Below are 23,746 nucleotides of genomic sequence, written 5' to 3' on the forward strand. Positions count from 1 at the left end.
CTAGCGGATTTAGCCCTGAGCTTCCTTCTAGATGTCCTGCTTTGATCCTCCTGCGCCTGAATTGGCAAATCAGCTGTTCCTTTTCATACTCAACCTGGTTGATTTGCTCCCTTTGCAGAATTTGACAATGCTTGCCTACATCTTCCTGGAAATAAATTTACCCTTGGCCGAGTGTGGGCTGTGTAGCCAGATTGTTTTGGTATACATCCTGGCTCTGCCACTCACAAAGTGTATACTCGTGGGCAAATTGGCTATTCTCTCCAAACGGTACAATAATAATAGTACCTACCGCAAAGAGTTGTGAGGATTCGTGTACATATTGAACACAGAAAATGCGCAAGGTGACAAGTCATTAGATACGAAAAAGGGTACTTTTAAATAGTTGAGTCTGTCGGTGGTAAAGCCTTGAGTGCTCTTTTCCTTATTTATCTGGCTCTTTTCTGTTCCTCTCATGTTTCAGCTGAAATGTCATGTTTCTTTAACAGGTGCCTTTTTAAAAAAGTAAATGATACTTTTATTTTCACCCTGTTGAGTCATTGTTTTGATCTACTCTAAAAGAATCTCATTTTAAATGTGGAAATATTAAATTGTGCTTTTGATCATATGCCTCTTGTACAGTTAGCCTTAACTATTAATACCATGGTCTAATTATTTTGTTTTTTATGTGGGTTTTTTTTTTTTTTTTAACAGACAATTTTATGATCTAAAGTTCTGAACCATGAGTTTGGCACTTAACGATCTGCTTATTTGCTGCCGTCAACTGGAACATGATAGAGCTACAGAACGAAAGGTAGTGAAGTGCTTTAATTTTTCCTTGAAGCAAGTCTATGGTTGATAACCCACTATTAAGTTCATTTTTCATTTTCAGAAAGAAGTTGAGAAATTTAAGCGCCTGATTCGGGATCCCGAAACAGTTCAACATTTGGATCGTCATTCAGATTCCAAACAAGGAAAATATCTGAACTGGGATGCTGTTTTCAGGTATTCTGATTTTTTTGTCTTTATTTTTTTCTATTTCATTTTATTTCTGTTTTGATGTTGTTATTTATTTTTTAATGTGGTCTTATCTTTGCTCCCTATAAACCATTGTGCCTTACATGAAGTTGGTGCTTAATATGTTTACCTGAAACATGGTTTTTTAATTTTAATATAGAAAAGTTAAAAAATTTAAATCATTTGTTTAATAAAATATCTTAGATATATCTCACTCAAGATTAATTGAGAGGGAATTCCTGTCATGTTGGTTAATTCATAAGACTTTATTTCAAATTAGAGAATAAATGTTTAATTATTTCACATCTTTAAGTATTGCTTCTGATTATAAGTAACCCACTGTGTGTTAAATTATAATGAAATAATTAAAAGGAAGATTAGAAAACTTTTATACAGAAAAAGAATAAGAAACAAGCAAGACTCGGGCAAAGGGGAGACTTAATTAATTGCCAGACAAGAATGGCAAACAGATATGGTGCATTTTTTTCAGAGAGGCATAATTTTCAATCATGAAGTCCATTTATAAATAGAAACAGATTGTAAGACTTAGGAAAAATGAATAAAATGCTTCAATGTAGAATATGGAACATATATAAACTTGAGACATTTTCTACTGATAGGAAGTAGAAGCATTTACTGGACTTGGCCCAGTGGTTAGGGCGTCCGTCTACCACATGGGAGGTCTGCGGTTCAAACCCCGGGCCTCCTTGACCCGTGTGGAGCTGGCCCACGCGCAGTGCTGATGCGTGCAAGGAGTACCTTGCCACGCAAGGGTGTCCCCCGCGTAAGGGTGTCCCCCGCGTAAGGGAGCCCCACGGGCAAGGAGTGCGCCCATGAGGAGAGCCGCCCAGCGTGAAAAGAACGTGCAGCCTGCCCAGGAATGGCGCCGCCCGCGCGTCTCGTGCCGCTGATGACAACAAAAGCAGACAAAGAAACAAGACGCAGCAAATAGACACTCTGAGAACAGACAACCGGGGGAGGGGGAGGAAATAAAATAAATAAATAAATCTTTAAAAAAAAAAAAGTATTTACTTATCTTTGAATGTTTAGAACAGATAATCCAATTTTTTTTTAAGCTCCTATTTGGTACTAAATTGACTCTTAGAAATTTGAAATGCCTATGATATGGGAAATGCATGCTTCTGTTCTTCTGGATATTTAGTTTATTACAGGTACTGCAAATACAGTTTTTACCTAAAGATGAATACTATTATGTATCATACTCAGGTAGGCTTCCTGATTAGTCACAAATATATTGTAGGCAAGCTTCATTTAAGGCTAGACTATCAACTCTCTAGGGAAAGAGGTAGGCCAAATACAGAAAAAGAGGAAAGGGGTGAGAGGAATTGAGAGTTCATATACCATTGCAAGCTTTTAATGAGAAAAGGAGTGTGCAGGCAGTAAACCAATAGAAAATCTTGGAGGTTGCAGTTGAAGAGCTTTGCAGATCATACTTTACGTTGGAGTTGTGGGAGCTGGGCCTGAAAGAGAGATTTGATGTAATTGTTTTGTTTAGCTGGTACATTAATCGAAGCAATATGGTTAACAAGATGTTCTTTTTGATGGAATGCAAGGCTTTTTGAAACTTTTACAATAATTTAAGAATTTATTGAGTTGCTAAAATCCCATTTTGTTCTCTTTAAGATTTTTACAGAAATATATTCAGAAGGAAACGGAATGTCTGAGAACAGCAAAATCAAATGCATCGGCTTCAACACAAGCTTCCAGGCAAAAAAAGATGCAAGAAATCAGTAGCTTGGTTAAATACTTCATCAAATGTGCAAATAAAAGTAAGTAGCATTATATTAACATATTATAGATAAATGGCTTGAAGGTTATTGTTGTATAAGTTTAAACTGAATATGGTGAGGCAAAAATTGAGTACTAACTAATTTCTGGTAAATATAATGAATTTTAATTCTGTGGGTTCAACTGGGGAAATTATACAAGAGTGGAATGTTAGACTCAGTATTGAAAAGACTAAAAAGTATTCTTTTCAACTACACATGGTTGGATCTTCTCTATACGGCCCTAGCATTTAGGTAGAATTACTGTAAAATACCTTTTGATGTATTAGTTTCTATCTTTGACCAGCTTTAAGTGCAGTTCAAATCTGTATCCATTTGTTAACGCTTGTGAGATAATATGCAAATATCTTAATCATTTTTCCAACATTACATCCTTTGAGATATTTGAAGATAGCATTGACATTTCCCCTGGGTTCTCTTCTCTTAAACTACACTGAAATATTCTGCACCTAATTTCGCTCTGTGTGGTAGCCTTGCATCCAGTAATTTTTTATTGGCCAGTAACATGAGAAATTTAACATGTACTTATAGAGTGAGGGATAGGGGTAAGAGATAGATCATACCAGTTTGTGACTCACCAGAAAAGTTTTCAGTTTATAATTTTGTCTTAGAGTAAAAAAAATCTTCAGTTGCAAATTTAACAGTGGAGAGATCACATTTATAATGTTATTACTATCAATGTGTTGGTTGTAAGAAAGTGCGTGAAATTAACAATGCAATATAAATTAAATGGTTGAAAAGTGGTGTTTTTTATTTAAGGCTTCCTTTCTTTTCAGGTTTTGTTTGTAATGTTAACATCTTTGATCCAGGGCAAAACCACAGAGCTCCTACCAGTTCAGCTTACTTCTTAACTTTTTTTCAGAGGGTGTAGTGTTGAGAATCCAGATACATACCCAAAATTTGCCAGACTTGTTTAGCATTAGTATCTAAGGTAAAACAAAAGAAAGTGATTAGAAAAAAGAGGTGAAAAGACAGGTGGGAAGGAACAAGTAGACAGATAATCATTTCTTTCTGTCAGCGTTTGTCTGCTCTTTTTTTTTTTTTTTGAGGTATTGGGGCCGGGGATTGAACTCAGGACCTATATATGGAAAGCCAGCGCTCAACCACTTGTTAGCTTTTTATTTGTTTTTTTGTTTGTTTTTGTTTTTAGGAGGCACTGGGGACTGAACCTGGGACCTCCTATGTGAGAAGCAAGCATTCAACTGCTTGAGCACATCTGTTCCCATTTGTCTGCTTTTACAAAGTGTAGACAGAGCCTAAATAATAGAGAGCTCAGCTGTGAAAAATGTGAGGTTCCATGGTATTCCTTAAAGTCTTTGCAGGCACCTTAGTTGTCCTTTTAGGCAGATTTTGATTTTTGGAAATGACTAGCAACATAGTTGTTGAAAACACTTGTGAAAATCGGCAGAGGAAGAATATGTATGTTGGGATAAAGGATATAGGAAGGGAAGCAGACTTGGCCCGACAGATAGGGCGTCCGCCTACCACATGGGAGGTCTGTGGTTCAAACTCCGGGCCTCCGTGACCCGTGTGGAACTGGCCCATGCACAGCGCTGGTGCGCGCAAGGAATGCCGTGCCACGCAGGGGTGTCCCCTGTATAGGGGAGCCCCAGGTGCAAGGAGTCCGCCCCGTAAGGAGAGCCACCCAGCGCGAAAGAAAGTGCAGTCTGCCCAAGAATGGTGCTGCACACATGGAGAGCTGTCACAGCAAGATGATGCAACAAAAAGAAACACAGATTCCTGGTGCTGCTGATAAGGATAGAAGCAGTCACGAAAGAACAGTAAATGGACACAGAGAGCAGACAACTGGGAGGTGGGGGGAAGGGGAGAGAATTTAAAAAAAAAAGGATATAGGAAAATAAGATTTCATCCTAATAATTTATGTAGTCATTCAGCAAATATTTATTGAGTACTATTAAAGCAGTTACAGGGATATATGTTGGGAATATAGATATTGATGATTAATTCTTTTCTTCAAAGTCTAACAGTACAATAGAGGTTATAGATAAGATAATGTGGTACAGACTGTAAGAGAGATGCACGGGTGTTATAAGGATCATATGGTTGTGCATTTTGTCACTGACCAGATGCTTAAAATTGTAAATTAAGCCATAAGTAAAAATGATTTTAAACTTTTTTCATTGTATATTTACCATAGTCTGATACTTTGGAAAGTCACATCACAAGGAAATCCTAGAGCTAGAGTATATACATAATGAATTGGACCCTGCTCAAAGCTTACATCAATAAAGTTTTGTGCAATTTTAAGATTGTCAGAATTGAAATACAAAAACTTGAGCCCTGAGATCAGTGATTTGTTGAAAATAAGTAATTTTTAAAATGGTTTTGTTGCTTTCAAGAATATATATCTTTTTTAAAAAGATTTATTTTTCTCCCCTACCCCTCCCCCCAGTTGTCCGTTCTCTGTCCATTTACTGTGTGTTCTTCTGTGACCGCTTCTATCTGCATCATCTTGTTGTGTCAGCTCTCCGTGTTTGCGGCACCATTCTTGCGCAGACTGCACTTTCTTTCGCACTGGGTGGCTCTCCTTATGGGGTGCACTCCTTGCGCCTGGGTCTCCCCCATGCTGGGGACACCCCTGCATGGCAGGGCGCTTGTTGCGCCTATCAGCACTGTGCATCAGCCGGCTTCACGTGGGTCAAGGAGGCCTGGGGTTTGAACCACGGACCTCCCATGTGGTAGACGGATGCCCTATCCATTGGGCCAAGTCTAGTTAATAAGTAGTTTCCTGTTTTTAAACCAGTTCATATTACAGCCTTACAAATTGTGTGCCACAAATGCTATTGTAGGACTTAAAAGTAATTTTGCTTTTCAGGGTAAATATCCTTGTGTCATCTTCAGTTATTTTAAATTTCGTTCTTCAGAAAGGATGCCAAGAAACTTTAGATCATCTCAGGTGTAATGGGCTAATTGTGAATTTTAAGGATAAATGAGTGATTTTTTTCTATGTTCTTCTATCACAAGGATTGGCAAATTTTTTATGTGAAAGGGCCAGGTAGTAAATATTTTTGTCTTTGCTGAGCATATGGTCTCTGTTGCAACCAATCAACTTCGCTTAGTAATCAGCAATATTATATGTAAATGAATGGGCATGACTGTGTCCCCATAAACTTTATTTACATAAGCAGGTGGCTGGCTAACTTTGGGTGTCCTAAGTAGTTAGCTGACCTCTATTCTATGAGAAGGTGGTTAATAGTAATTTCCCAAAAGGAAGTCTTTAAATAGTTGCCATTTCAAGTACCTTTAGTTTATTTTTCCTTTAAGATTTATATGTCACATTTGTTTGTTTAATTTTTAAACAGGAGCCCCCAGGCTAAAATGTCAAGAACTCTTGAATTATATCATGGCTACAGTGAAAGATTCATCTAATGGTGCCATCTTTGGAGCTGATTGTAGCAACATACTGCTCAAAGACATTCTTTCAGTGAGAAAATACTGGTGTGAAATATCTCAGCAACAATGGCTAGGTATGTTTTGAGGTTTCTTTGTGAATTTTTCCTCAGAAGTGAAATTTCACCAAAAAAGCTGTCAGAGTCTGGCTGCAGCCCCCACATGACCTCACAGTTTGAAAATACCTTGGTAAAATTTTACAGCATGGAATCTGAAGCTTAATTTTCACTTATTAAGTACCTATTAAGTTATTAATTTTTTGGTAATATAGTGTGTGCCTGTCATAGGAACTACTCATAAAATTGTAGGGTTCAAAGATGCCACTTGCCTTCAAGGAGTTGACAGTATAGTGGCAGAAAAAAAACAAATAAACCAAAAGATTATAATGCAGTGTGCATAATCATATGATAGGGCTTTGTTTAGGTATAGCAGATACACAGCAGATACACCACCTAAGCTAGGCTATGATTAAAGTAAAAAGAAGAAAATCAGGAGAGAGAAATGTATAGAAGAAAAAGCAAGAGAGTTTCAAGTTGGAGGAAGTGTAGTCAACATTTTAAGTGTTGTAGAAAGGATTAGACACAGAAATATCCATTGGATTAGACAATGAGCCGGTCACTGGTAAGGTAATGGAAAGCAAGAGTACTGGAATAGAATATCTGGGGCCTGCCTGATGACTGACTGGATATGTAGATTGGGTGCCAGGCAAGTATCTAGTGTTGTTGTCAGCTTATAACAGAGGTACTGAGACCACAAAGGAAGGAAGCTGTGGTCAGAGACTGGAATATTTTTGTTTTTTGATTTCAAAGGTGTAACAATTTGTTTTTTAGGGTTTAATAGGTAAATATGGGACTTGGCATTAACTAGGTGACTTTAAGCCAGATGTCAAAGTCTTCTATTAAAATCAGTCCGAAAATTTAAAAACTCATTCTTTTTTATTAAGTATTAAGGCTAAATTATGCTAAGACATTTATTTATATTCTTTATTGCTAATTTTGTATTTTAACTTGAGACCTAATCAGTGCCCTCACTCCTTCATTATACTTCACTTACTGTTCCTACATGAATCAAGAGCTTCTCACTGTTTTACTGGTTTCTGAGGAATCACCTGAGTCCTTTGATGTTGCTCTTAATACCAGGTAGGCTATGCCCCAAACAGCCCTCAACAAGCATAGAGGTAGCTTTTGGAGATCAGGCCATGGCTCTCACGACGTGCATGAGGGAATTTGGGCTGTTCTCTTTCTTTTCTTATAACATCTTTGTCTAGTTTTGGTATCAAAGTAATGCTGGCTTCATAAAATGAGTTTGAAAGTTTTCCCTTTTCTATTTTCTGGAAGAGATTGTGAAGAATCAACATTCTTTCATTCTTGAATTCTTTAATGTTTGTTAGAATCCTTCAGTGAAGCTATCTGGGCCTGCAGTTTTTTGCTGTTGTTGGAATGTTTTTAACTATAAATTCAATTTCTTTAATAGGTATAGAATTATTCAGGTTACTTTTTTTAATTATTATTAGAGAAGTATGGGTTTGCAGAAACATGCAGGAGATCAGAGTTCCCATAGACACCCCCTTCTACTCATTAACACCTTGCAGTTTGGTACCTCATTAAAATTGAGGTTTGTTAATAATTTAACTATTAACTATTGTCCATATTTACATTAAGGTTTACTGTTTGTGTTGTACAGTCCTTTTTTTAAAAATTTTTATTCTAGCAACAGCTATATAATAAAAAATTTCCCCTTTTAACTAATTCAAATGCATAATTCACTGCTGTTAATTAAGTTTAGTATTGTGCTACCATTGTAATTTTCCATGAGGTGGGAGGCATATGTATTTCTTTTTCAGTGAGCTTTGGTAGTATATTTGTACATTTCATCTAAGATCTTAAATATGTGGGCATAAAGTTGTTCACATTATTACCTTATTATCTTTTTGAGGTGTGTGGGCTCTGTAGAGTGATATTACCTCTGATTTTTTTATTTCATGGATCAGCTTTTGATTTCATGGATTTTCTGTATTTTTTCTGTTTTAAAGTTTACTGATTTTTGATCTTGTCATTATTTCCTTAATTTGTTCATTTCCTCATTTCTTAAAGTAAAACTTTAGATCATTAATTTGAGACTGTCTTTTCTAATAAATGTATTTAAAATAATAAATGTTCCTGTAAAACCAGGGGTTCTTAACCAGGGGTCCGCTTGGGAGTCCGTGGAAAGATATTAGGGGTCTATGAGCTTGAACTGAAAATTCAAAAAAAACGTTGTTATTGTGGGGATGTGTTGGTGCTGGTGTGATATAGCTATTAAATAATGCACAGTATAGTGTGGACTTAGAATGATTTTTATTTTGATGTGTGCTCCGAGTGTAGTGGATAACTTCCTGCAAACAGCTTGGTAAGGATGGTGGAAATGGTTTTATGATGCCGTGGAAAACTTGAATTTCTAAATGTTTGCTGAAAATGACCATTTGAACAGATGTTGACCTGTATTAGGTTATCGGGTTTTGAAATAATGGGAAAATGGTAAAGTAATTTTGAATAATCCTAAAATTTAATTTAAAGACATGCCATTGTTGAGTGTTATAAAACTATCTGCCGCTGCATTCTGAGCAGGGTCTGGGGTTTTCACCTGACTAACAGAGGGGTCCATGGAACTAAAAAGGTTAAGAACCCCTGCTCTAAACACTACTTTAGCCACATCCAACAAATTTTGATTTGTTGTGTGTTTATTTTTGTTCAGTTCAAAATAAACTTCCCTTGAGAGTTCATCTGTGACTCTTGGATTATTTGTAAGTGTGTAAATTTCCAGTCGGGAAATTCTCCTGTTTTTTCTTTTTCCTTCATTTATACTTTCTAGTTTAATTCCTTTATGGTCAGAGAACGCACTTTTTAAAAAATTCGTATTACTTCAAATTTGTTAAGATTTCTTTTATGCCCTAGGATAAGGTCTTAGGGAATGTTCCATTTGTGTTTGGAAAGAATGTATATTCTGCTGTTGCTGGGTAAAGTATTCTAGAAATGGCAGTCAGTTGGTTATTGTGTTACTCAGTTCTTCTTTAACAGACTGGTGTAAAAACAAGTCAAGTTAGGAACTTCAAGTAGCAAATACAGACCACTCTTTCAAAAGCTTTGGTTGTAAGGTACAGGAGAAAGAGATATCCCAGGCTGTTTAGGGAGGGTTTTTCAGGATGAGAGTGATGGGAGTAAATATAAATGTAACGGGAAGGAGTCAGTGGAGAGAAAGTGGTTGAATACACAAGAAAATTGATAATGTTTCCTTAGAAGAGGGGGTTCCAGAGAAAAAGTCCTAGGATTGAGATAAGTGGGAAGAAAAGTTAAAAATTGTCAGTAGCTTCCTTGTACAACTAGTATGAAATAAGGACTCTTCAAATCTTGAAAGCAGTGCTCAGTTTTCCTTCTACCTACCTCTGACCTTAACTGTATCCCTCCACCATCCCCAACTTCCTGTTTTTTTTTATGCTTCACCTACACTGGCAATTATTTACTTTCTCTAAGTCACAGGTTTCCAAACTTTTTAAGTACTTATAAATTACACACATATATTATTAATGAATTATTATTAATATCTCAAACTAAATTAATGGCAAGGATCATTACTGAAAGTGGATATATGTCAAGTAGTTTTCTTGGTCATATTCTTATCAGTTGTGAATAGAATTGTCATTGTTTTTACCTTCAAATATGGTGATGCGCTCACATTAAGAATAGCAGAAGTAGCAGCCAGACTGTTTTATAGTTTGTTTATATTTGCATAATTTACAGTAGCATCAGTATATGGTTGCTTTGCAAGAATCTTTTTAAGCAACTTGTCCAGTTTATGAGGGTGCATTTAGTTAAATCTAGGTAATATATTCAATAAATCCATCTACACAGATAATATGTGTGCTGTGTCACAACACACTAAAAATTTACAAACAAGATTGCTGTGTTAAATACCTCCTGTTCCCTCAGAATATTTGTCAGACCTAATGAGACAAAGGCACATTTGATATATGGAATCTAACGTAGAGACTCAAACATAAGTGCCATTGTTAATTTCCTTTTTTTTAATTACATTTTTAAGATATTAGTAAGGTCTTATTTCTTATTTGTAATTAATTTTAATTTAAAAATTGGAGTTCTGATATTCACACATTAGAATGGGTCATCTTGTATACTCCTAGAGTGTAAGTTCTTGCCTCAAGACAAGAGGCTACTCTTTGTATGGCTGGATTCATCTCATCTTTCTGGTCTCAGCTTAAATGTCATTGCCATTTCTGATTTCCCTTTCTAAATGTGTTCATTTTCTCTTATTTTCTGCCATAGTACTCTGTTTACTTCATAGTAATTTTTTGAAATTAGAACACTTCTGAATAATTAATGGGTCAAAGGATGTGTATCATAGAAAATCAAAACCCTTTGAACTGAATGAAAATGAACACAGCATATCAGAATTGGTGGAATGCACCTAATATATAACGCTAAAGGCCACATTAGAAAAGAAGGAAGGTCTTAAGGAAATAATCTAAGCAAGCTGAGGAAAATAAATAAGTAAAAGAGCAGAAATAAAAGAAATAGAAACAAAAATAATAGAAAAAAATCAGTGAAACCAAAAGCTGATTATTTGAAAAGGTTAATGATATAGATCACTTCTGGCAAGAGTGACTGAGATAAAACAGAGAGAAAACAAATTACTAATAGGAGGAATGAGATGGACTATAACTGCAAACCCTGAAGCTATTAAAAAAGTAAGGGAATACTGTGAACAACTCTACAAATACAAATTTAACATTCTGGATGAAATGAGCCACTTCCTCAAAAATTGCAGACTGTCAAATCTCACCCAATATGAAATCGATAATCTGAATAGTCCTGTAGCAGTTAAGGATATTGAATCCATTATTTAAAATCTTTCATAGAAGAAATCAGGAAGAAGACAGGGTGTTCACTCCCACCCACTCCTCTTCAACATTGTACTGGAGGTTGTAGCTAGAGCATTTGGACAAGAGAAGGAAATAAAAGGCATTCAGATTGGAAAAGAAATAAAACTGTGCCGATTTGCAGATGACATGATTATCTGTGTGTATTTAATGGGGTTACTTGGGGCTTTATTTGATTAATTCCAGAACCTCATTTTTCTTACTGTGTCATTTTACCATCTGCACTTTTTTTGTTGTTGAATTCATGGAAAAAATGAATTCACCTGGAGACATGCACTGCAATTTTTGAAGAAGATGAACTGTATTCTTCTGAGATTTTTGTTGAATGTCTTATACAACCTTTCTTAGCACTTACTAGGGGAGTATGGGATTCTCTGACAATTTGGATCATTTCCCCCAACTAACATCAAGTCTGAGGCCTGCGCTTTATTCGAGATAATTGGTTGGATTATTGTTTTCTTGCCTTCCTTAGTAAGAAGAGGGAACTGATCAAAATAACCCCTCCTGTTTTCTTATCAACAAATCATCTCATAGATTTTTGCTATTATCTAGGTATCCCATGAAGTGAAAAAACCTGGGAAGACTGGTGTAGAGGTCTTTAAACTAACGCCTGATATGAGGATAGGAATCATTTAGAAAATAGTTACCTTACTCTTTAATGTTTTGAGATATTCGTATGTTCCTATTCTTTTGTGTTTAATATCTCTGATGTTAAGCTGTCCATTTCTGCAGAATCATTTTACTATTGGTTGGAGAGTAAGTTACCCATATGTGTTATTCTTTCTTACTTTACAGAGGAGTCTATCTCTTAATGGAATGAAAATCCTGTGTTAGAAACTTTCATTTTGCTTTTCATTTTACTGGGAGACATTTCTCTATTGGTCTCCTGTACTCTGCACATCTTGCAAGCAGAGACACTGGCAACTTTATTTTCCCCACTACCTTTTCAAGGGTATAACGAGCAGCCTTGCAAGATAGAAATGATGGCTTCCTCCAGAGCAAAAGACTGGTTTGCTTGCAGCCCATTATTAAAAGTTTAGGTTTCCTCTCCTGTAATGCAGCCTACTATTTTTACTTGTGTCGCCTGTTCCTCTTCACATTGCCTTTTGGGATTGGGGAATTGCTGGAAAAGTGAATGTACTCTGCCTACTACCTTTGCTGTAAGAAATAAATTGTCCTTTTTCTCTGATCCAGGAATTTCATGTCTTTTGCCAGTGCCTCTGCAACTGGCAAGCTACAAACAGAATAGCTTACCAGTAAAATAAAATCTTAGGCCCTTTATAAATATTGATACATTTTACATACATTATTAATGAAACAGCATTAAAAAAAAAATCTCTGGACTATGCACTATGCCAAGGGATTTGATAAACACTGGTTTAGACCTTCAAGGCTTATATGAAGAAAGATAGATTTAGAGAAGTTAAGTAGCTTATTGGAGATCTGGTTTTTAAACTTACACTCTCACATTCTCTACCCGTGGTGGTTTCTCAGTCTTGAAGGCAATTTATATAAAATTAAATACTGGTGGAATATTTTACTGTGTTAAATGCAAATTAAATCAGTACAGTTTTTAGTCTTTTTGTCTATGTGGGATTATGGAATATCTAAATTGAATTTTGACATTTAAGTTATATGCTTTGATGTTTTTATATAATTCTATTTTTCAGAATTGTTGTCTGTATACTTTAGGCTGTACCTCAAACCTTTTCAAGACATTAATAGAGTTTTAGTGGCTAGGATAATTCATGCTGTGACCAAAGGATGCTGTCTGCAAACTGATGGATTAAATTCCAAATTTTTGGATTTTTTCCCCAAGGCTATTCAGTGTGCAAGGTAATTTAATACCTTTTTTTAAATTTGGTATTGAAAATAGATTTGATCTTCTTGCAAGGCCATGTTTTAGATTCACTAATTAAAAATGCTATCTTTTAAAGCTGTTGCCCATTATAGTAGAAGTAGCAGATTCCCAAAGAAAGTGTTAGTCAGGTCCAGCACTTCCTGTATATCAGTAAGCAGAAAGTTAAGTGATGTTCTTAAGTGGGAGATTTGTATCGTTCATCTAATGACAAGAAAGTTAAATATCCTTCATGTAGTTTCATTTTCCCCATCTTGAGGATAGATGTAAGAAGAAAGAATGTAAAATGGGAATATATTCTGGAACTGTCAATATCTTTAATTTGTGAGGCATTACCCAGGCTATAGTGTGGAACATTTTATAAATGGTAGATATTACAAGTATTTTGTATGTTTGTATACAGAGTTTTAGGAGTAGGGAGAGCTAACGGGAGTGATCTCTTAGCCCCAAGTAAGAACTTTTTTTCCTCTGTATTAGCTCTGCTGTGATATTTTTTTCCTCTGAGTAGTTCTGAAATTAAGGCTATTGTAATTTGAAAATTAGGCATTTTTTTCTTTTCTGCATAGAGTTTCATAGCTGTCTTCAATTTGTACCGTTTTCTGTGTTTTTCCCCCCATTATACTAATTTGAGTTTTGTTTTCTGACACAGACAGGAAAAGAGCACTGCAGATCTAAATCATATCTTATCAGCACTCATTATCTTCCTCAAGACTTTGGCTGTCAACTTTCGAATTCGACTGTGTGAATTAGGAGATGAAATTCTTCCTACCTTGCTTTACATTTGGACTCAACATAGACTTAATGATTCCTTAAAAGAAGTAATTATTGAACTATTTCAACTGCAAATACATATCCATCATCCAAAGGGAGCTAAAACCCAAGAAAAAGGTATATAGGAAGATTTTACAATTTTGTTTTGCTGCTTCTTTGAAACTTAGAGACTTAAGTATGAAATCAGTAAAGTGTAGGCAGGGTGTGGCCTTCCTTTAGCTTGTCTGCTTGATAATGTTACTAGGTATGAGGGATGTTTTTCAGACAGATTTTAGAATTTGAAGCTGTGTTTATGAATTACATCCTGCCCTATATAGATATGAGTTATACAAATAAATATAAGATGCTGTACTTTCTAAGAGCTGATTATGCCACAATAACTAGGTGCTAAGAGATGTGACACAGACTATAAGGACAAAAGAATACAGGATATTTTTTTTATTAGATGGATAAAATAGATAAATGGAGACAGAAACGGCTATCAAATTATTAGATTTCCAATGAAGATTCATACAGGTTTCTTTCATGGAATGTGAGGTTGAAAGGGGAGATTGCTGCCTTAACCCTCATAGTTACTCCAGTCCCATTTTTTGGAAAAACAACCAGAAATGAATGGTTTGTCCTCCCTTGATTCCTATATTTTTCCTTCACCATAAGTGTATTGCTTGGGTGGTGTAGCACTGTTCAGTAGATAGGAACTTCTTTGAGTGGAATTTGAGCTGAATGAGCTCCCTCACATGCAGTCTACGACTACTTTTGGACCAATGCATTATGGGTAGTATAGTGCTCTTCTTTTTTTTTAAGATTATTTTATTTATTTATTTCTCTCCCCTCCCCCTCGTTGTTTGTGCTTGCTGTGTCTGTTCGTTGTGTGCTTGTCTTCCTTTTTAGGAGGCACTGGCAACCAATCCTGGGAGACCTCTCATGTGGGAGTTAGGTGCCTAATCACTTGAGCCATCTCTGCTCCCTGCTTTGTTTTGTCTCTCATTATGTTTTTTTTCCTTGGGTCTCATTGCGTCAGCTCGCCATGCCAGCCCATCGTGTCAACTTGCTGTCTTGCTTGTCTTCGTTAGGAGGCACCAGGAATCGATCCCAGGATCTCCCATGTGGTAGGCAGGAGCTCAGTTGCTTGAGTCACATTTGCTTCCTAATACTCTTTTTAAGAGTGCACACCACCTTAGATATTAGCAACTAAACCAGGGAAAACTGGTTTGAGCCACTTTTTATCAAAGTATCTATGTGTATTTCATAGACTCTTGTAGTATGTACAGCTAGGTATATTTATAGCCCATGAAACCACTTTCACTGCAAATGGTGATTTTTTTTCATAGTTTTTCATCTTTCACATAGCTCTTACCAGAATGAAGGTCAGACTTATTCAGAGGTAGTATGAAATATTGAAGGGTTTATTTAACTACAGATTTAGGATGGATTCAAAGTTGACAGAATGAGGTGGCTGCCAGAAAAACTAATATCTTTTTAGGCTACATTAATAGATGTGTAGTGTTCTATTTGTGTGAATTAATAGACCCATTGTTCTCTGCACAGATCAGATCCCATTTGGAGCATGATGTTCACCATATTTTGTAAAGTTAACATTTTAAGAGGGACGTAAATTGACTGTAATATGTCTTGGGAAAATAACTGGGATGATAAGTCTGGATAACGTGTCATTTGTACACAAGACAAGACAACACATGAAAACCTTGGTCCTCTCATATGAAATAAGAAACAGACTATATTTGTCTTAGGGGAGAATGAAAATTGGATATAGGCAGATTTTTGGGTTAGAATATGGAAGAACTTTAAACCAGTGGAGTGGGTATAGCTCAGTGGTTGAGCACCTGCTTCACATGTACTAAGCCGGTCCCAGGTTCAATCCCTGGCACTTCCTTAAAAATAAAATAAAATAACTTAAAAACTATATCACATTCAGCTGTCTGAATGTGTAATAGACACTGTTGTGAAGTAGAGCTTGTCAGAGATACTGTAAAAGAGGCAATAGTACTGAAAAGAAGATTGGATCAGATGTCTTCTAATGTTTCTACCTTAGCAGCTCAGTAATTTTTAAGAGTTGGTAGTGCAGGCAGAGTTAATAGATAAATAACATTTTAACTTTTTGGATTGTAGGTGCTTATGAATCAAGAAAATGGCAGAGTATTTTATACAACTTATATGATCTGCTAGTAAATGAGATAAGTCACATAGGAAGCAGAGGAAAATATTCTTCTGGATCTCGTAATATTGCTGTCAAGGAAAACATGATTGAATTAATGGCAGATATTTGTCACCAGGTATAGTAGGTGTTTTTATATTTTGAAGTTTGAATCCTCTTAACAGTTGATTTCTTGTCATATTTTTAAACTTTCTGTTAATTTTCCGTTTGCTGGGCTTTTTAAACTTGTTACCTGAAAAAACCCTGTAAAATTACTCTATACATGTAATTCTCCCTTTCAAAACATCATAAATAACTAGAATTGATAACTCTTTTACAGATAAGGATTTAGTGAAAACTAATTCTCAGTGCTTCCATTCTTTTTTTTTTTTACTTTAAAAAGAAAATTTATTCTCCCCCCCCTTGTTGTTTTGTGCTTGCTGTCTGCTGTCAACTCTCCATGTTGGCATGGACCATCAGCTCACCACGGTGGTGCCGGCCAGCTTGCCTTCACCAAGAGGCCCCAGGAATTGACCCCAAGCCACATCCGCCTCCTTCCATTCTTAAAAGATGGTCTAATAGAGTAGAATTACCAGTCCAGAAATACGTCTGTGGCCAACTGATTTTTCACGAGGGTCAAGCAATAATGGAGAAAAAATGGTCTGTTTAACAAATGGTGCTGGGAAAACTGAATATCTACATATTAAAGAACGAAGATAGACCCCTACCTCATACCATATACAAAAATTAATTCAAAATGGATCAGGAACATAAATAGAGGAGATAAAAACCATAAAACTCTTAGAAGAAAATATAGGGTAAAATCTTTATGACTTTGAATTTGGCAGTGCATTCTTAGATTGACCACAAAAGCACATGCAACAAAAGAATAAATAGATAAATTAGACTTCATCATATTTACAACTTCATATCAATGAACATTACAAGAAAATGAAAAGATTTCCAGAATGGGAATCAGAGAAAATAGTTGCGAATCATATCTGATAAGGATTTAATATCTGGAATACATAAAGAAAATAAGTATTGAAACCCTCATACATTGTTGGTGCAAATATTGCTGTGGAAAACAATCCAAATGTCCATAAACATATAATAGATAAACAAGATGTAGTATATACATACAAGGAATATTATTCAGCTGTAAAAAAGGAATGGAATTCTTATCCATGCTATAACATGGATGAACCTTGAAAACATTATGTTGAGGGAAGTAGATGTGGCTCAACTGATAGAGCATCTGTCTACCATATGGAGGGTCCAGGGTTCAATCCCCAGGGCCTCATGAACCGTGTGGTAAGCTGGCCCATGTGCAAGAAGTGCCGTGCCACGCAGGGGTGTCCCCGTGTAGGGGTCCCCCACATGCAAAGAGTGTGCCCCTCAAAGAGAGCCACTGTGCATGAAAAAAGCTCAGCCCGCCCAGGAGTGGTGCCACACACATGGAGAGCTGATGCAGCAAGATGACACAACAAAAAAGAGAAGCAATTTCGCAGTGCTGCAGGATAATGCAAGCAGACGCAGAACAACACACCGCGAATAGACACAGCAGACAATGGGGGAAGGGAAGAAGAATAAATAAAATCTTTAAAAACAAAACAAAACAAAAAACATTATGTTGAGTGAAAGAAACCAGACACAAAGGATAGATATTGCATGATTCCACTTACATGAAATATCTAGAATTCACAGAGACAGAAAGTAGATTACTGGTTACCAGAGGCTAGAGGGAGTGGGAATGGGGATTAATTTTTAATTGGTACAGTTTCTTCTTGGAGTAATGAGAAAGTTTTGGTATGGACTGGTGGTGATGGTAGCACAACATTGTAAATATAATTGATACCACTGGATTGTACATTTAAAAATGGATAAAATGGGAATATGTTATTTGTATGTTAACACAGTAAAATTGAAAACAAAAGATGGGTTTGTATGAAATACGATGAGCCTAACCCTTTTTTTTAATTGAGTTAAATTTCATATAACCTGTTATTCACTATTTTAAAGTATACAATTCAGTGGTTTTAGTATTTTCACTATGTTGTGCAGCCATCACCACAAATTCCTGAACATTTCCTTCTCCCTCAAAAGAAAGTGAGTATGTTAACAGTCATTTATGATTTTCCTCTTCTCCCTAGTCCTCAGCAACCACTAATCTATTTTCTCTACTTTTTTAAATCTCTTCCTAACATTTCATATAAATGGAATTATACAATACCTGATCATTCTTTTGTGATTGGTTTCCCTCATTTAGCATAATGTTTTCAAGATTCATCCATGTTGTATCACGAATCAATACTTCATTCCTTGTAATGGTTGAATAATATTCAACCCTGGATATAGTACATTTTGCTTATGCATTCATCAGTTGAATTACTTGGTAATTTCTGCTTCTAGAGAGTTTACATTCATTGCAAAATGTTTGCTTTTTATTACCATATTTATGTACATTTTTGCAATTTATTATTCTTACTGTATAACTTCCCCTTATCTTCTTTGGAGGAGTAACATCTTTTCCAAATGAACCATTAGAAAACAACAGCAATTAAAGACTTTCCTTTTGTTATTTTATAGGTTTTTAATGAAGAGACCAGATCCTTGGAGATTTCTCAGTCTTACACTACCACACAAAGAGAATCTTCCGATTACAGTGTATCTTGCAAAAGGAGAAGAATACAGTTAGGCTGGGAAGTAATTAAAGATCATCTTCAGAAATCACAGAATGATTTTGATCTTGTGCCATGGTAAAATGTTGATTTTTTTCTTATTCAATGTCATTGTAGTCTCATTTAGTTATTCTCAAAAGAACTCTAGCAGAATGCTTTGATCTCATTGGCCAGAACAAGGTAATTTGCTCCTAAACTAATCAATCACTGGCAGGGGGGAATGGGATCACCTATTGAGACCAACCATCATGGCTTGTCTACTGGTCTAAACATATTGCCGCAACCAGGAAGGCTGGTAGGCAGTCAGCAGTGTCTGCCTCATGGGAATCACTCAGTTGTACATCTCAGCATAAAGAGATTTCAGTATGCAAAACACCTTTCCATAGAATAGAAGTAAATTGGAAAAAATTTAAAGATAACTTTTAGAAATCAACAAAATAATTTTATGACATGAATTAAGGTTATTTTTTCCTTTGCTACCTTTTTTTAGTCATGTAACATTCACAATTACTTGAATTATTAAATAAAATAAGTCCTTCTGTGGAATCAGATATGATAGTGATCATTACAGTTCATCAAGTACAGCCTGTTGACTTTACAGAAAAGAAAACTGGAACTCAGAAAGGTTAAGCAACTTGCCTAAAAGCAAGTAGAAAATTGTGGGTTACCGTCATATCTTTTGGGATCAGTCCTTGGATTTCTATTAGGTTGATGGACTGTTCAAATGCAGTTGAGTTGTGGAAATAAAATATATTCATTTAGATACCTTTTAAAATTTGTCTTTATTTTATGTAGGTGAGGTTGACTATTTCAGGTTTTTAATTTGTCCATTCAGTGAAGAGATATTTATTGAACACTTACTGTGTTACATGTATTAACATGTTACATGTTCTAGAGAATTAACAGCAAATACTTATTTAATTAACCAAACTAATATCAAGGAAAAGCAGTTTTTGCTTGTTTTCATGTTTTTTTCCCCAAATCAATTTTACTGATATATGAATTTTTTAAAGATTTATTTTTATTTATTTCTCTCCCCTTCTTCTCCTCCCGCTGATTGTCTGCCCTCCGTGTCCATTCACTATGTGTTCTGTGTATACTTGCATTCCTGTCAGTGGCACTGGGAATCTCTGTCTCTTTTTTTGTTGTGTCATCTTTCAACGTCAGCTCTCCATGTGTGCGGTGCCACTCCTGGGCAGGCTGCGCTTTTCTCACGTGGGGTGGCTCTCCTTGCAGGATGCACTCCTTGTGTGTGAGGCTCCGCTATGCGGGGGACACCCCTGTATGGCACAGCCTTCCTTGCAGGCATTCAGCACTGCATGTGGGCCAGCTCACCACACAGGTCAGGAGGCCCTGGGTTTGAACCTGGACCTCCTGTATGGTAGGTGGACACTCTCAATTGAGCCAGATCTGCTTCCCATGATACATAGTAAGAAAGCATAAATCCATCTGAAGTGTACAATCAGTGGTATTCGGTATAATTGCATAGTTCTGCATTCATCACTAATCATCATTAGAGTATTTTCATTATTCCTGTAATAATAATACTAAAAAACAAACCAAACAAAACTCTTCCTCTCTCAATCTCTCTATGCTTCCCCTGCCATGCATAGCTGCTATTCTGTTTTAGTTTATTTGTATTTATATTTTGTAAAAAGAGTTTCATATATGTAATATCACCTGTACTCATATGTTACATGAGGTTTCACTGTTAAACAGTCCCATGTTACATTTTTTTGTTTTCTGTCTGGTAATATAAATGTCCTTAGACTTTCCCTTTTAACAAGTGTCGTACCTATATAATAGCTGTGCTCTCACCATTTCCATTCATTTCCAAAGATGTACAAACAATATTTTAACCAGTTCTGCCCAGATTTATCATCAGCTTTCCATTCTCTACTCTCATTCTGTTTTCTGGTGACCTATATTATGAGTTCCATGTTTATGTATATATTTAGTTCATAATAACACAGTCATACAGTGCTTGTCCTTTTGTGTCTGACTTGCTTCACACAATGTATTGTCCTCCAGATTCAGCCATGCTGTCATATGATTCATGACTTCATTTTTTCTTACCACTACATAATAATACATTGTGTGTATATGCCACAATTTGTTTATCCTTTCATCAGTTGATAGACACCTGGGTGATTCCCACTTTTGGCAATCAGAATAACACCACCAGGAACATCCAGTAGGCATATGTCTATTCATGTCACTGCTCTCAGTTCTTCTGGGGTTATGCCTAGGAACGGTGTTGCCAGGTCACATGGCAATCTATATTTGACTTCCTTAGGAACTGCCAAATCATCCTCCACAGTGGCTGTACCATTCTACATTCCCATCAACAGTGAATAAGCATTTCTATCTCTCCACATCCTCTCCAATATTTACAGTTTCCTGACTTTTTAAATAATGGCCATTCTGATAGGTGTGAAATATCTCACTGTAGCTCTGATTTGCATTTCCCTAATCACTAGTGATGAATGTTTTTTTCATGTGTTTCTTTTCCATTTTTATTTCTTTTTATTATTTGTACTTGAAGTCTTTTGCCCATTTTTAATTGGATAGTTTGTCCTTTTATTGTTGAGTTGTATGATCTCTTTATATATCATGGGTATTAAACTCTTATCGGATATATGATTGCCAAATATTTTTTCCCATGGAGTCAGTTGCCTTTTCACCCTTTTGACAAAGTCCTTTGAGGTCCAGAAGTGTTTAATTTTGAGGAGGTCCCATTTATCTGTTTTTCCTTTTGTTGCTTATATTTTGGGTGTAAGGTTTAAGAAACTACTGCCTACCGTAAGATCTTTTTTTATTAATTTTTTTATTTTATTTATTTTTCTCCCCTTGCCCCCCCCCAGTTGTCTGTTCTCTGTGTCTATTTGCTGCATGTTTTTCTTTGTCCGCTTCTATTGTTGTCAGCAGCACGGGAATCTGTGTTCCTTTTGTTGCATCATCTTGTGTCAACTCTCCATGTGTGCGGCACCATTCCTGGGCAGGCTGCACTTTCTTTCACGCTGGGCGGTTCTCCTTACAGGGTGCACTCCTTGTGCATGGGACTGCGCACATCAGCACTGCGCATGGGCCAGCTCCACATGGGGGGGGGCAAGGAGGCCTGGGATTTGAACCTTGGACCTCCCATGTGGTAGATGGCTGCCCTAAGCACTGGGCCAACTCCGCTTCCCTACCATAAGATCTTGAAGATGTTTTCCTACATTTTCTTCCAGGAGTTTTGTATTTGTCATTGTTATATTAAGGTCCTTTATCCATTTTGATTTAATTTTTGTTCCTGTCTTTCTTTAGGATATGGCTCTCCAGTTCTCCCAGCAACCTTTGTTGAAAACTGTTCTCTCCCAACTGGGTGGGCGTAACAGCCTTGTCAAAAAATCACTTGACTGTAGATGTGTGAGGGTCTACTTCTGAGTCCTCAATTTGTTTCCATTGTCAATCTGTCTGTCTTTATGCCAGGACCATGCTATTTTTACCACTGTAGCGACGTAGTGTGCTTTAAAGTCAGGAAATGAGAGTCCTCCAACTTCGTTCTTCTTTTTTAAGATATTTTTGGCTATTCGGGGTCCTTTATCTTTCCAAATAAATTTGTTTACCACTTCTGCAGAAAAGGCTGTTGAGATTTTTTTGGGGATTGCTTTGAATCTAAAATCAGTTTGGGTAGGATTGACATGTTAATGATGTTTAGTCTTCCAGTCCATGAACACAGAATGTCCTTCCATTAATTTAAGTCTTTTTCAGTTTCTTTTAGTAATATTTTATGGTTTTCTGAATACATGTCCTTTATGTCCTTGGTTAAGGTTATTCCTAAATATTTTATTTTTTTTAGTTGCTATTATAGTTTTTTTTCTGATTACCTTCTCCAGTTGCACATTAGTAGTCTATAGAAATGCTATTAATTTAGCATATCAATCTTATATCCTGTGCCACTTTGCTGAACTTGTCTATTCTAGTACCTTTGTTGTGGACTTTTCAGTGATAATACGCTTCTATACTAAATCATTCCCTGAGACCCTGTTCCATTTTCTATTCTATTCTCTTTCTGTTCTCCTCTCTTTTCCAGCCCGAATGTACTCTTTTGCTTTTCTCCTGTCTTTTTTAGTTCGGATGATCTGTCTTTGAAATCACTAATTTTGTTCAACAATTCAAATCTGTTCTTATGTGCCTCTAATTTTTTTTTTTTTTTGAGGTATTGGACCCAGGGATTGAACCCAGCGTCTAGTGTATGGGAAGCCAGTGCTCAAACACTGAGCCACATTGACTGCCCTTGCTCATATATTTTTTTTAATTGTTTGTTTGGCTTGTGGTCTGTTTTTGTTTTTTAAGGAGGCACCAGGAACTGAACCTGGGATCTGTCATGTGGTAGGCAGGAGCGCATTTGCTTGAGCCACATCCACTTCCCTCTATTTTTTTTTTTAATGACATGAAAGGCTGCACTTTGATCTTTTTTTTCCTATAAAGATTTTATTTATTTATATTTATTTATATCTCTCCCTACCTCTGTTGTCTGCTCTCGTGTCTATTTGCTGTGTGTTCTGTGTCTGCTTATATTCTCATTAGGCGGCTCCAGGAACCGATCCTGGGACCTTGTGGAATGGGAGAGAGATGACCATTCTCTTGCACCACCTCAGCTCCATAGTCTGCTGTGTCTCTTATTATCTCTCCTCTGTGTCTCTTTTTGCTGCATCATCTTGCCATGCCAGCTGTCTGTGCGGGGCGGCACTCCACAAGGACCAGCACTCTGTGTGGGCCAGCTTGCCACACGGGCCAACTTCCTTCACCAGGAGGCCCTGGGTGTCGAACCCTGGACCTCCTATATAGCAGATGGGAGCCCAATTGCTTGAGCCACATCCCCTTCCCTAATTTATTTTATATATATATATAAATTTTTTTAATGCAATTTTTTTAATCCCCCCTTGTGGCTTTTTGCATGCTGTCTGCTCTCAGTGTCCATTCGCTGTGCATTCTTCTGTGTCTGTATTTATTTTTATTTATTCTCTCCCCCCCTTGAGGTTTGTTTTTGCTGTCTGCTCTCTGTGTCCATTTGCTGTGTGCTCTTCTGTGGTTGTCTTTTTTTTGTTGTTGCTTATCTCCCTTTTTGTTGCATCACCTTGCAGAGTCGGC

General features: G+C 36.5%; 1 protein-coding gene across 2 annotated transcripts in view; it reads left to right on the forward strand.

The window, feature by feature from the left end:
* Window positions 1-23,746, forward strand: part of ATM (ATM serine/threonine kinase) — a 166,994-nt gene that overhangs the window by 493 nt on the left and 142,755 nt on the right. For both annotated transcript variants that reach the window (XM_058289104.2, XM_058289103.1), the window contains exons 2-9: window positions 691-790; window positions 869-981; window positions 2,638-2,783; window positions 6,125-6,289; window positions 12,816-12,981; window positions 13,653-13,891; window positions 15,905-16,068; window positions 18,519-18,688. In XM_058289104.2, the coding sequence (XP_058145087.1) occupies window positions 719-790; window positions 869-981; window positions 2,638-2,783; window positions 6,125-6,289; window positions 12,816-12,981; window positions 13,653-13,891; window positions 15,905-16,068; window positions 18,519-18,688 (1,235 nt within the window). In that variant the 5' untranslated portion in view covers window positions 691-718. The remainder of the gene's footprint in view (window positions 1-690; window positions 791-868; window positions 982-2,637; window positions 2,784-6,124; window positions 6,290-12,815; window positions 12,982-13,652; window positions 13,892-15,904; window positions 16,069-18,518; window positions 18,689-23,746) is intronic.

This window comes from Dasypus novemcinctus, chromosome 27, assembly GCF_030445035.2.
Source record: "Dasypus novemcinctus isolate mDasNov1 chromosome 27, mDasNov1.1.hap2, whole genome shotgun sequence".
Lineage (NCBI taxonomy): Eukaryota > Metazoa > Chordata > Mammalia > Cingulata > Dasypodidae > Dasypus > Dasypus novemcinctus.